General features: G+C 43.6%; 1 protein-coding gene across 1 annotated transcript in view; it reads left to right on the top strand.

The window, feature by feature from the left end:
- The window catches only part of LOC140388481 (inter-alpha-trypsin inhibitor heavy chain H3-like), a 94,767-nt gene extending 91,488 nt beyond the window's left edge, over window positions 1–3,279 (top strand). The window contains exons 22-23 of the mRNA XM_072472749.1: window positions 2,809–2,920; window positions 3,026–3,279. Coding sequence (XP_072328850.1) covers window positions 2,809–2,920; window positions 3,026–3,170 — 257 coding nt within the window. The 3' untranslated portion in view covers window positions 3,171–3,279. The remainder of the gene's footprint in view (window positions 1–2,808; window positions 2,921–3,025) is intronic.
- Window positions 3,280–14,005: the final 10,726 nt, after the last annotated feature.

Below are 14,005 nucleotides of genomic sequence, written 5' to 3'. Positions count from 1 at the left end.
ACACTAAGATGAGTGGTAAAGCAAAAAGTGCAGAGGATACTGGAAGTCTACAGAGGGATTTGGATAGGTTAAGTGAATGGGCTAGGGTCTGGGCAGATGGAATACAATGTTGACAAATGTGAGGTTATCCATTTTGGCAGGAATAACAGCAAAAGGGATTATTATTGAAATGATAAAATATTAAAACATGCTGCTGTGCAGAGAGACCTGGGTGTGCTAGTGCACGAGTTCCAAAAAGTTGGTTTACAGGTGCAACAGGTAATTAAGAAGGCAAATGGAATTTTGTCCTTCATTGCTAGAGGGATGGAGTTTAAGACTAGGGATGTTATGCTGCAAATGTATAAGGTGTTAGTGAGGCCACACCTGGAGTATTGTGTTCAGTTTTGGTCTCCTTACCTGAGAAAGGACGTACTGGAGCTGGAGGATGTGCAGAGGAGATTCACTAGGTTAATCCCAGAGCTGAAGGGGTTGGATTACGAGGAGAGGTTGAGTAGACTGGGACTGTACTCGTTGGAATTTAGAAGGATGAGGGGGGATCTTATAGAAACATATAAAATTATGAAGGGAATAGATAGGATAGATGCGGGCAGGTTGTTTCCACTGGCGGGTAAAAGCAGAACTAGGGGGCATAGCCTCAAAATAAGGGGAAACAGATTTAGGACAGAGTTTAGGAGGAACTTCTTCACCCAAAGGGTTGTGAATCTATGGAATTCCTTGCCCAGTGAAGCAGTAGAGGCTCCTTCATTAAATGTTTTTAAGATAAAGATAGATAGTTTTTTGAAGAATAAAGGGATTAAGGGTTATGGTGTTCGGGCCGGAAAGTGGAGCTGAGTCCACAAAAGATCAGCCATGATCTCATTGAATGGCGGTGCAGGCACGAGGGGCCAGATGGCCTACTCCTGCTCCCAGTTCTTATGTTCTTATGTAAGCATTACATACCTCTGTTTTAACAACCTCATAATCTGAAGATTGTTCTTCTGAAGGGGTACAATACATATCCGAAGCCTTTTCAACCAAAACTCTTTGCAAAATAAGGGTCCATGAGTTGGAATGTCCGCACAACCTGCTGCATGTTTCATGGTTGCAGAGGCGGCAGGAACTTCTGGTCTCACTGTTTTCATCGCGGTTTCCAGGTGAATGCGCCCCTTACCGCTGGGAAACCCACATTGGGGGTGTACCATCAGCAGGACTGGAAGATCCAACCGGTGTGAACAGCTGGAAATATTCGGCCCATGTGTACTTTGGCCACTTCAGCTTTTGAGCCACCTTTTCAAACATTTTTCAGTAAATTTAGGCAAGAGACAAAGACTTTTTATTGTGCCAAAGCTCGGAATGGGACTCAATATCTCGTCTGAACTACTCGACTATCTTTCATCCAGTAACTTAAGCTTTTCTCGAGCCAGTTCATGCTGTCTAATTTTTTTCTTTCTTTGAAACTCAAGCTCAAGCTTTTGCATTGCCATTTCTTGTGCTCTTACGTTTTCTTCTTCCTGCTTTGCTAACAAACAAGCTGGGGTCAAACACACCACGCTGCACACTAAAATGTAACCATGGCATAGTCCACAGACTTCTCAACAACCCACCCATGCATCAGTAAACACTGTGGGTGGGATTTTCTGGCATTTCCGCCAGCAGGATCTTCCTATCCTGCCAAAGGTGACCCCTGCGGCGGGTTCCCTGGCGGCATGATAAGTGAGCCACGCAGACATCGGTAGGACTGGAAGTCTTCAAAGATCTCACCTTGGAACTCTCTCCACAATTTGCTCCAACTCGCAGGGTTTCAATCTCATCTCCCAAGATTCCATTCTGTTGGATTCCCAAGTATGCACCCAGGCACCAACTCGCAAGCACAACTTCAGCTCTTCGGCCAAGCTGAGCTGAATACCACTGTTCCAAAGGTGTAGCTTCACCCCAGTGGCCTGCAGCACCGAGTCACCAATCTTTGGCTGCCTTTTTGGATCTTCAGGGTTTCTCCTGAGCTCTTTTAAATTATCAGGGCTTCTCCTGAGCCACCTTTGCTTAAAGTCTGCTAACTGCAGCCTTCCATCTACTTTTAACTTAACTAGGACTTCTTCCTGTCCCCTGTCTGGGACTCTTTGTTTGGTACTTCTCTGTCTCCTCTCCCTATCCACTTCCTGGGATACTAATAATTCATGCTCCTGGTCACACAACCTGGGTTTTTGCCCTAAATGTTTCTGCATGCACAGATGCACTGGGCCCAAAGAACTCAAAAATGTAAATGCGCTCCCGATCTGCAGAAGCACAAGAGCTCTGAGGTCCATTCTCAAGGTTGAGGTACAGTAAGAAGTCTTAGAATACCAGGTTAAAGTCCAACAGGTTTCTTTCGAATCGCTAGCTTTCGGAGCGCAGCTCCTTCATCAGGTGAGTGGAGAGGTGGATTCCACAACCACATAGATAGATAAAGATAATGATGCAAGATGATACTTTGATGATACATCTTGCATCATTGACTTTGTCTATTTATGTGGTTGTGGAACCCACCTCTCCGAAAGCTAGTGATTCGAAACAAACCTGTTGGACTTTAACCTGGTGTTGTAAGACTTCGTACTGTGCCCACCCCAGTCCAACGCCGGCATCTCCACATCAAGGTTAAGGTAAGTTGGCTTGCATAACAGATTAATCATAGCATTTAGCAATAGCTTCTAAACTCATTCATCCCATCTGAACCATTCGGTCGCCCTCATTGGTAGAATGAAATATATATTCTTGTTATATAGCCTGCATTTGGTACGCTGTACTGTATTTGTGACTTTCCAGTTAAATTAATTAATTTTTATTTTGACACAGGCCAGTTTTATCGTGAAGTAAATGCTGAGATATATAACATTCGCCCTGGCTTAGATCAAGGCAAACCTGACGCAACAATGATTGTAAAAGGTCACAAACTCAGGGTGACAAGGTAATGTTGCTCAGATACTATTAGCACTTTTGATGTACCCTATCTAATAATTGCAATTCTTCGCTACATTTCTTACATACATTTTATTGATGATTTTAATTTCAGGGGGTACCAGAAAGATTACAGACTTGACCCGAAGCGAGGTACCAATATCCCATGCTGGTTTGTTCACTACAACGGGAAAGGATTTATTGATGGAATTCCCACTGACTACGTTGTCACTTCTTTATTTGACACGTTGTATTCATAACCTGGGAGCAGATGGTGAAAGTTCACCCGTTTCGTATCCCTTGCATGGTTTTATTGTTCAATTACATTATATGTCAAATACATACAGATTAAAAATTGTAAATCTGCAAGCATTTCCTGTCTCTTTATATAAATTTAAATGTTAATTTCCAAAGAAACTGCTCTTGGGAAATGATTAAATGTGGTTCGTGTGTGTTAAGAGTGAAACCAGGTGTTGCAAGGTGAGCCTGAACTTTAACCCAGTGTGCTGAATCTTCCAATGTTCAGGCATCAGGAGCAATTTCAGAGTCTGACTCTCCTCGTGGCAACAGCGGGACTTCAGCTGCGATCTCACTGGTCAATTAAAACCCCTTCTCTGTGATCACTGTCCAATCAGTGATCATAGAATCGTGGAATTTACAGTGCAGAAGGAGGCCATTTGCCCCATCGAGTCTGCACCGGCCCTTGGAAAGAGCACCCTACCTAAGCCCACACCTCCACCCTATCCCCGTAACCCAGTAACCCCACTCAACCTTTTTGGACACCAAGGGCAATTTAGAATGGCCAATCCACCTAAGCTGCACATCTTTAGACTGTGGGAGGAAACCAGAGTACCCGGAGGAAACCCACGCAGACACGGGGAGAATGTGCACACTCCACAGAGACAGTGACCCAAGCTGGGAATCGAACCTAGGACCCTGGAGCTGTGAAGCAACTATGCTAGCCACTGCGCTCCCATGACGCCCAAATGGCAGGTGGGCTCAGGAGTTGGCAGGTTTAACCAGTGCTTGGTTGGCAGTCTTTACTGTGGCAACAGCGAGGATGCTGAAGATTCTGGGACATGAGGGAGCAATGCGATGAAATGGAGAGCTGGCTGATGGTGTTGGAGAGCTCTTGCTAACTCGAGAATTCTCTTGTGACAGCAGTTTCCCTGTGTGACTGGCACAGTGGCAATACTCTGCCTCCAGATGACTGACATCATGCCATATGTGCCGTGTAATGATTGGCTATAACTGTCAAGTCACCTGGACGAGCGGATGTGCACCTACCTCCAGTGAGCGGGGCATATTCTCCTGGGCATAATTTTAAATGTCCAGTGAAAATGCTTGATAATTGCCTCATTCGTGACCTCAATTTCTTTCCCTCTGCTGCTGTATGGTCTCTCAACATTTCCTCCCGCCTCCCTGGGACCACGTCAGCAAACTGGCTCAATACACTTTTTCAGATTTTCCTAGTGCCAAAAACCACGACCCCCCCAACCCCAACCTCCCAAGACCCCACCAAACTCCATCTCAAACCTATCTCTAAGGGGTTGAGAAAATTCCCCCACTAAATTAAAAACAGAAATTCTGGTAGCAATTCTCCCTGCAAAAGCAATCGCATAATCATCCTCTGGTAGCTTATGAGATGGCTTGCAGTACCCACTGAGACATTTAAAGAACTGCTTCAGGGAAGTGTCCTGATCTCACCACAAGAACTACTTTCGTTCAATCCTAGTGACAACAGACAGTGACATTGATACAAGCATTAGTATAGTTCCAGCATTGAAAGCTGGAGAGAAAGTGGCCTGGTAATGACCAGCACTTCTACTCCTATTTCCTATGTTCCTATCTAAGGAAGAGATTGTCATACTTATTAAGAGGAGCTGGAATTTAAACCACAAAAGCATTGCTTTCTTAATGATTATACTTCTTGCACATGAACCAACCACCAGATTTGAACTTGATGTATAGCTTCATTACAATTCATGTGGTAAAATTGATTTTAAATCAACCCAATGTCATTCCACTGTTAAAAAATTCAATTTACATGGTACGGCATGTCAGAAATGAAATTAATTTCCAAATCTTTGAATAATTCTTGTCTAATCAATAGTTGTCTCATCAATATAGTATCCTTTTGGAATCAATTTGGGTTCAATGAAGGCTGTTTAGCACACTGGGCTAAATAGCTGGCTTTTAAAGCAGACCAAGGCAGGCCAGCAGTGTGGGTTCAATTCTTGTACCAGCCTCCCTGAACAGGTGCTGGAATGTGGTGACTAGGGACTTTTCGCAGTAACTTCATTTGAAGCCTACTTGTGACAATAAGTGATTATCATTTATCAGGACATAGCTTGTCTATACATTCAGCTGCATAATTAGTTGCCCTCCAGTGTGAGTTGCATTTATCTTGCATGTGATGGCAGTGGATATAAAAGAACCATTGTGTTCCAAGCCCCTTAGAAACTAATAACTTTAAACAAGAGATTTGAATTCCCAGTGATTAACTTAAAGGAAATGCACAACAAGGTTTCAAGTTTGAAGACTGTTACTGTAACAAACTAACAACAATATTGACTAAACATTATCTAGTAAGCAACTAATGCAACTGATAATCCTACAACCTATTTGAATCATACAATATGTTTCCAATTACAGTACTTGTAGAAAACAGTCCCCAATCACTCACCATTTTCCTTGATACAATACTGCACCTCACCTCCAGCAAATTACCAAAGGCACAGACATAATCTATAGACCTGTTAAACTTTCGTACCATTCTTCTGACATCATCATTTTTTATTCATTCATGGAATGTGGGCATGGCTGGCTGGACTAACTATTTATTGCCCATCCCTAATTGCCCTTGAGCTGAGTGGCTTGCTGGGCCATATCAGAGGGAATTTAAGAGTCAACTACATTGCTGTGGATCTGGAGTCACATGTCAACCAGACCAAGTAAGAATGTAAGATTACATTCCCTAAAGGCCATTAGTGAACCAGATATGTTTTTTCAACAATACAATGGTTTTATGGTCATCATTAGACTTTTAATTCCAGATTTTTATTCAATCCAAACATGACCATCTATCTTGGTGGGATACGAACCCTGTCCCCAGAGCATCACCGTGGGTCTTTGAATTACTAGTCCAGTGACACTACCACTATGCCACCGCCTCCCCAATTTGGAGGAGCTTGTTAAGCACTGCTGGTGATACTTCTCCAGTGTTTTGAGGTGCCTACTGTAGGTTGTCCAAATCTCCAAATCGAATAGGAGCTTGGGGGTCACTGCTGCCTGTTAAACAGTGACCTTAGCCTCGGGATTGAGATCCTGGTCCTCAGACACTCTTTTTCTCTGCTGGCATATTTAAGGCGATGATGAATTTTGTCTTCTATGTCTGCCTTCATCAAGATGAGGATCCTAAGATAGGGAAAATGGTCCTCATATTCCAGGATCTCACCATTGATCTTGATAGGGCATGGGAATTTTTGTTTCTGTGGGAGCTGGTTGAATGATGACTTTAGTTGTTTGGGTATTGAGTAAAAGGCTTTGGGGGAGTTGTCAATGATCAAGAGCTTCCAAGTAAGAGCACACACAAGCATCATCTGTATACTGAAGCTCTATGACTGGGGCTGGGGTGAATTTGGTTTTGGATTGCAGGTGGCGTAGGTTAAACAGTTTCTGTTTATTTTATAGAATATAGAACAGGCTCCATCCCAAAGCAAAATGTGCCTCTCAAAATTATTCTCTCTTCGATTTTACAGATATGATTTTTGAAATTTACACTGAAATATGAGAACCACAAAATGCATTGAATTGTCTCCCCATAGCAACCAGCCTTACAGCACCTCTGGGTGATAGTCAATTTATCACTGACCTGAGGCAAATTATGCTGAGCTCTGGAAAAATGACATGGCTGGGCTTAACAATCTTTACAACCAGTAGAGAAAAGAATCTTCCTTTTTATGAATGTGGGTTGGATTCACAATCATAACCCACGTGTAAAGCTAGCCAAGCATCATCTGTTTTCCCTCTCCCTCACATTATTTCTTTCTATTGAAGTTGATTGGATCTTTATTTAAATAGCCACAATGTAGCCAATGCCCTTGCCTATTGGAAAGTGTAGCTCGCCCCTGTCCCATTGACTTCCTAATAAGGTGAGTGTCATGAATGTGCCTAGCAACAGCAGTAAAACAAATTTAACAAGACATAAAAGGATGTGAGATGTCCAGCAACAGATAGAAATCTGGCTAGAGATAGCAGTAGCCACTATTCAAAAGGTCAGAAGAGACGCATCTCTGTCAGTAACGAGTTTAGAAGGCAATTTAGACAAGAATCCTGTAGAATCTCTTATTTTCAAATAAGAGGCGGGGTCCGGTGGTAGTTTGAGATTGAGTTTATTGCAAAAACTTGGGTCGTACATTTTCAAATGCAAACAAAAACAAAAGCCTAGCAGGGCATAAGGAAGAGAACAGTGGATAAAGAACAAAGAACCAATGTACACCAAGAGCTTTTCGCCTGCACTTTTTGGTACCGCCCCCTCTCTGCTCCTAATTGGCTTGCAAGTTTTGAATTGTGACTTCTGAATGGTGCTCCATACCATCACTCACAATGGTATCTAACTTACTAGCTCTGCACATTTGCAGTCTGGATGCTGAAAGGCTGGTGTAACATTTCACTTTAATCACCCCCAAACTGCAAATGCATAATCTGACTTTGACTCAGAACAATATTTCATCTCACCATTGCAATATTTTTAAAACTTGTTTTTAATATTTCCTCACAATTCCCCCTTTGATTCTTCTGAAAAGGTCCGTGATGTTTCGGATCCAGTTTTCGGGGTCCTTAAGGGGGAAGGGGAGCAGCCCCAAGTCGTGGTCCACATAGGTACCAACGACATAGGTAGGAAAAGGGATAGGGATATAAGGCAGGAATTCAGGGAGCTAGGGTGGAAACTTGGATCTAGGACAAACAGAGTTATTATCTTTGGGTTGTTACCCGTGCCACGTGATAGCGAGACGAGGAATAGGGGGAGAGAGGAGTTGAACACGTGGCGACAGGGATGGTGCAGGAGGGAGGGTTTCAGATTTCTGGATAATTGGGGCTCATTCTGGGGTTGGTGGGACCTCTACAAACGGGATGGTCTACACCTGGACCAGAGGGGTACCAATATCCTGGGGGGGAAATTTGCTAATGCTCTTTGGGAGGGTTTAAACTAGTTCAGCAGGGGCTTGGGAACTGAATTGTAGCTCCAGTATTCAGGAGGTTGAGAGTAGTGAGGTCATGAGTAAGGTTTCAAAGTTGCAGGAGTGTACCGGCAGGCAGGAAGGTGGTTTAAAGTGTGTCTTCTTCAATGCCAGGAGCATCCGGAATAAGGTGGGTGAACTTGCAGCATGGGTTGGTACATGGGACTTCGATGTTGTGGCCATTTCGGAGACATGGATAGAGCAGGGACAGGAATGGTTGTTGCAGGTGCCGGGGTTTAGATATTTCAGTAAGCTCAGGGAAGGTGGTAAAAGAGGGGGAGGGGTGGCATTGTTAGTCAAGGACAGTATTACGGTGGCAGAAAGGATGTTTGATGAGGACTCGTCTACTGAGGTAGTATGGGCTGAGGTTAGAAACAGGAAAGGAGGGGTCACCCTGTTAGGGGTTTTCTATAGGCCCCCGAAAAGTTCCAGAGATGTAGAGGAAAGGATTGCAAAGATGCTTCTGAATAGGAGCGAAAGCAACAGGGTAGTTGTTATGGGGGACTTTAACTTTCCAAATATTGACTGGAAACGCTATAGTTCGAGTACTTTAGATCGGTCCGTTTTTGTCCAATGTGTGCAGGAGGGTTTCCTGACACAGTATGTAAATAGGCCAACGAGAGGCGAGGCCATATTGGATTTGGTACGGGGTAATGAACCAGGACAGGTGTTAGATTTGGAGGTAGGTGAGCACTTTGGTGACAGTGACCACAATTCGATTACGTTTACTTTAGTGATGGAAAGGGATAGGTATATACCGCAGGGCAAGAGTTATATCTGGGGGAAAGGCAATTATGATGCGATGAGGCAAGACTTAGCATGCATCGGACGGAGAGGAAAACTGCAGGGTATGGGCACAATGGAAATGTGGAGCTTGTTCAAGGAACAGCTACTGCGTGTCCTTGATAAGTACGTACCAGTCAGGCAGGGAGGAAGTGGTCGAGCAAGGGAACCGTGGTTTACTAAAGCAGTCGAAACACTTGTCAAGAGGAAGAAGGAGGCTTATGTAAAGATGAGACATGAAGGTTCAGTTAGGGCGCTCGGGAGTTACAAGTTAGCTAGGAAGGACCTAAAGAGAGAGCTAAGAAGAGCCAGGAGGGGACATGAGAAGTCTTTGGCAGGAAGTATCAAGGATAACCCTAAAGCTTTCTATAGATATGTCAGGAATAAAAGAATGACTAGGTTAAGAGTAGGGCCAGTTCAGGACAGTAGCGGGAAGTTGTGCGTGGAGTCCGAGGAGATAGGAGAGGTGCTAAATGAATATTTTTTGTCAGTATTCACACAGGAAAAAGATAGTGTTGTCGAGGAGAATACTGAGATTCAGGCTACTAGACTAGAAGGGCTTGAGGTTCATCAGGAGGAGGTCTTATCAATTCTGGAAAGTGTGAAAATAGATAAGTCCCATGGGCCGGGTGGGATGTATCCTAGGATTCTCTGGGAAGCTAGGGAGAAGATTGCTGAGTCTTTGGCTTTGATCTTTAAGTCAGCTTTGATACAGGAATAGTACCAGAAGACTGGAGGATAGCAAATGTTGTCCCCTTGTTCAAGAAGGGGAGTAGAGACAACCCCGGTAACTATAGACCAGTGAGCCTTACTTCTGTTGTGGGCAAAATCTTGGAAAGGTTTATAAGAGATAGGATGTATAATCATCTGGAAAGGAATAATTTGATTAGAGATAGTCAACACGGTCTTGTGAAGGGTAGGTCGTGCCTCACAAACCTTATTGAGTTCTTTGAGAAGGTGACCAAACAGGTGGATGAGGGTAAAGCAGCTGATGTGGTGTATATGGATTTCAGTAAAGCATTTGATAAGGTTCCCCATGGTAAGCTACTGCAGAAAATACGGAGGCATGGGATTCAGGGTGATTTAGCAGTTTGGATCAGAAATTGGCTAGCTGGAAGAAGACAAAGGGTGGTGGTTGATGGGAAATGTTCAGACTGGAGTCCAGTTATTAGTGGTTTACCACAAGGATCTGTTTTGGGGCCACTGCTGTTTGTCATTTTTATAAATGACCTGGAGGAGGGCGTAGAAGGATGGGTGAGTAAATTTGCAGATGACACTAAAGTCGGTGGAATTGTGGACAGTGCGGAAGGATGTTACAAGTTACAGAGGGACATAGATAAGCTGCAGCCCTGGGCTGAGAGGTGGCAAATGGAGTTTAATGCAGAAAAGTGTGAGGTGATTCATTTTGGAAGGGATAACAGGAACATAAGAACTAGGAGCAGGAGTAGGCCATCTGGCCCCTCGAGTCTGCTCCACCATTCGATGAGATCATGGCTGATCTTTTGTGGACTCAGCTCCACTTTCCGGCCCGAACACCATAACCCTTAATCCCTTTATTCTTCAAAAAACTATCTATCTTTATCTTAAAAACATTTAATGAAGGAGCCTCTACTGCTTCACTGGGCAAGGAATTCCATAGATTCACAACCCTTTGGGTGAAGAAGTTCCTCCTAAACTCTGTCCTAAATCTGTTTCCCCTAATTTTGAGGCTATGCCCCCTAGTTCTGCTTTCACCCGCCAGTGGAAACAACCTGCCCGCATCTATCCTATCTATTCCCTTCATAATTTTATATGTTTCTATAAGATCCCCCCTCATCCTTCTAAATTCTAGTCCCAGTCTACTCAACCTCTCCTCATAATCCAACCCCTTCAGCTCTGGGATTAACCTACTGAATCTCCTCTGCACACCCTCCAGTGCCAGTACGTTCTTTCTCAAGTAAGGAGACCAAAACTGAACACAATACTCCAGGTGTGGCCTCACTAACACCTTATACAATTGCAGCATAACCTCCCTAGTCTTAAACTCCATCCCTCTAGCAATGAAGGACAAAATTCCATTTGCCTTCTTAATCACCTGTTGCACCGGTAAACCAACTTTTTGCGACACACGCGCTAGCACACGCAGGTCTCTCTGCACAACAGCATGTTTTAATATTTTATCATTTCAATAATAATCCCTTTTGCTGTTTTCCTACCAAAATGGATAACCTCACATTTGTCAACATTGTATTCCATCTGCCAGACCCTAGCCCATTCACTTAGCCTATCCAAATCCCTCTGCAGACGTCCAGTATCCTCTGCACTTTTTGCTTTACCACTTATCTTAGTGTCGTCTGCAAACTTGGGCACATTGCCCTTGGTCCCCAACTCCAAATCATCTATGTAAATTGTGAACAGTTGTGGGCCCACCACTGATCCCTGAGGGACACCACTAGCTACTGATTGCCAACCAGAGAAACACCCATTAATCCCCACTCTTAGCTTTCTATTAATTAACCAATCCTCTAGCCATGCTACTACTTTCCCCTTAATGCCATGCATCTTTATCTTATGCAGCAACCTTTTGTGTGGCACCTTGTCAAAGGCTTTCTGGAAATCCAGATATACCACATCCATTGGCTCCCCGTTATATACTGCACTGTTAATGTCCTCAAAAAATTCCACTAAATTAGTTAGGCACGACCTGCTCTTTATGAACCCATGCTGCGTCTGCCCAATGGGACAATTTCCATCCAGATGCCTCGCTATTTCTTCCTTGATGATAGATTCCAGCACCTTCCCTACTACCGAAGTTAAGCTCACTGGCCTATAATTACCCGCTTTCTGCCTACCTCCTTTTTTAAACAGTGGTGTCACATTTGCTAATTTCCAATCCGCCGGGACCACCCCAGAGTCTAGTGAATTTTGGTAAATTATCGCTAGTGCATTTACAATTTCCCTAGCCATCTCTTTTAGCACTCTGGGATGCATTCCATCAGGGCCAGGAGATTTGTCTACCGTTAGCCCCATTAGCTTGCCCATCACTACCTCCTTGGTGATAACAATCCTCTCAAGGTCCTCACCTGTCATAGCCTCATTTCCACCAGTCACTGGCATGTTATTTGTGTCTTCCACTGTGAAGACCAACCCAAAAATCTGTTCAGTTCCTCAGCCATTTCCTCATCTCCCATTATTAAATCTCCCTTCTCATCCTCTAAAGGACCAATATTTACCTTAGCCACTCTTTTTTGTTTTATGTATTTGTAGAAACTTTTACTATCTGTTTTTATATTCTGAGCAAGTTTACTGTCATAATCTATCTTACTCTTCTTTATAGCTTGTTTAGTAGCTTTCTGTTGCCCCCTAAAGATTTCCCAGTCCTCTAGTCTCCCACTGATTTTTGCTACTTTTCCATCCATTTGATACTCTCCCTTATTTCCTGAGATATCCACGGTCGATTTTCCCTCTTTTTACCGTCCTTCCTTTTTGTTGGTATAAACCTTTGCTGAGCACTGTGAAAAATCACTTGGAAGGTTCTCCACTGTTCCTCAACTGTTTCACCATAAAGTCTTTGCTCCCAGTCTACCGTAGCTAGTTCTTCTCTCATCCCATTGTAATCTCCTTTGTTTAAGCACAAAACACTAGTGCTTGATTTTACCTTCTCACCCTCCATCTGTATATTAAATTCCACCATATTGTGATCGCTCCTTCCGAGAGGATCCCTAACTATGAGATCCTGAATCAATCCTGTCTCATTACACAGGACCAGATCTAGGACCGCTTGTTGCCTCGTAGTTTCCATTACATACTGTTCTAGGAAACTATCGCGGATACATTCTATAAACTCCTCCTCAAGGCTGCCTTGACCGACCTGGTTAAACCAATCGACATGCAGATTAAAATCCCCAATGATAACTGTTCTACCATTTCTACATGCATCAGTTATTTCTTTGTTTATTGCCTGCCCCACCATAATGTTACTATTTGGTGGAAGAGACTACTGGGCTAATGGTAAGATTCTTGGATGTGTGGATGAGCAGAGAGATCTCGGTGTTCATGTACATAGATCCCTGAAAGTTGCCACCCAGGTTGAGAGGGTTGTTAAGAAGGCGTACGGTGTGTTAGCTTTTATTGGTGGAGGGACTGAGTTTCGGAGCCATGAGGTCATGTTGCAGCTGTACAAAACTCTGGTGCGGCCGCATTTGGAGTATTGCGAGCATTCTGGTCGCCGTATTATAGGGAAGTTGTGAAAGCATTGGAAAGGGTGCAGAGGAGGTTTACCAGAATGTTGCCTGGTAAGGAGGGAAGATCTTATGAGGAAAGGCTGAGGGACTTGAGGCTGTTTTCATTAGAGAGAAGAAGGTTAAGAGGTGACTTAATTGAGGCATACAAGATGATCAGAGGATAGGATAGGGTGGACAGTGAGAGCCTTTTTCCTCGGATGGTGATGTCTAGCACAAGTGGACATAGCTTTAAATTGAGGGGAGATAGATATAGGACAGATGTCAGTGGTAGGTTCTTTACTCAGAGAGTAGTAAGGGCGTGGAATACCCTGCCTGCAACAGTAGTGGACTCGCCAACACTAAGGGCATTGAAATGGTCATGGTATAGACATATGGATGATAAGGGAATAGTGTAGATGGGCTTTAGAATGGTTTCACAGATCAGCGCAACATCGAGGGCCGAAGGTTGTACTGCGCTGTAATGGTCTATGTTCTATGTTCTCAGAATGAATCAATAAAAGCAAGCAAGCAGGAAATGGTGCAATGGAACACATTCACAGATGCCTTTGATGGTCCCTTTGTTTAGGAACAGCCTTCAACACTGGAATGGGCAAGGCAATAAGCTGTTACAAACCTTTAAATATAGGAAGAACGCTTATTAGGCAAGAGGGGATGATGGATAGTCTTGAGAGGCAAATCCTTAGCAGGGGCTTTGATTAATTGTTCACAGCAACACTTAATAAACATATAAAAATTGAAAAAGCATGCAACGGATACAATATTGTTAAACATGTTCGCAAATAAGAATAGTCCTTTTAAGAGATAGGAGTTTTAATCACAGTCTGCTCGTTTAATGTGATATGTATG

Source organism: Scyliorhinus torazame, chromosome 13, assembly GCF_047496885.1.
Source record: "Scyliorhinus torazame isolate Kashiwa2021f chromosome 13, sScyTor2.1, whole genome shotgun sequence".
NCBI lineage: Eukaryota > Metazoa > Chordata > Chondrichthyes > Carcharhiniformes > Scyliorhinidae > Scyliorhinus > Scyliorhinus torazame.
This window is presented reverse-complemented; position numbering and strand designations above follow the sequence as displayed.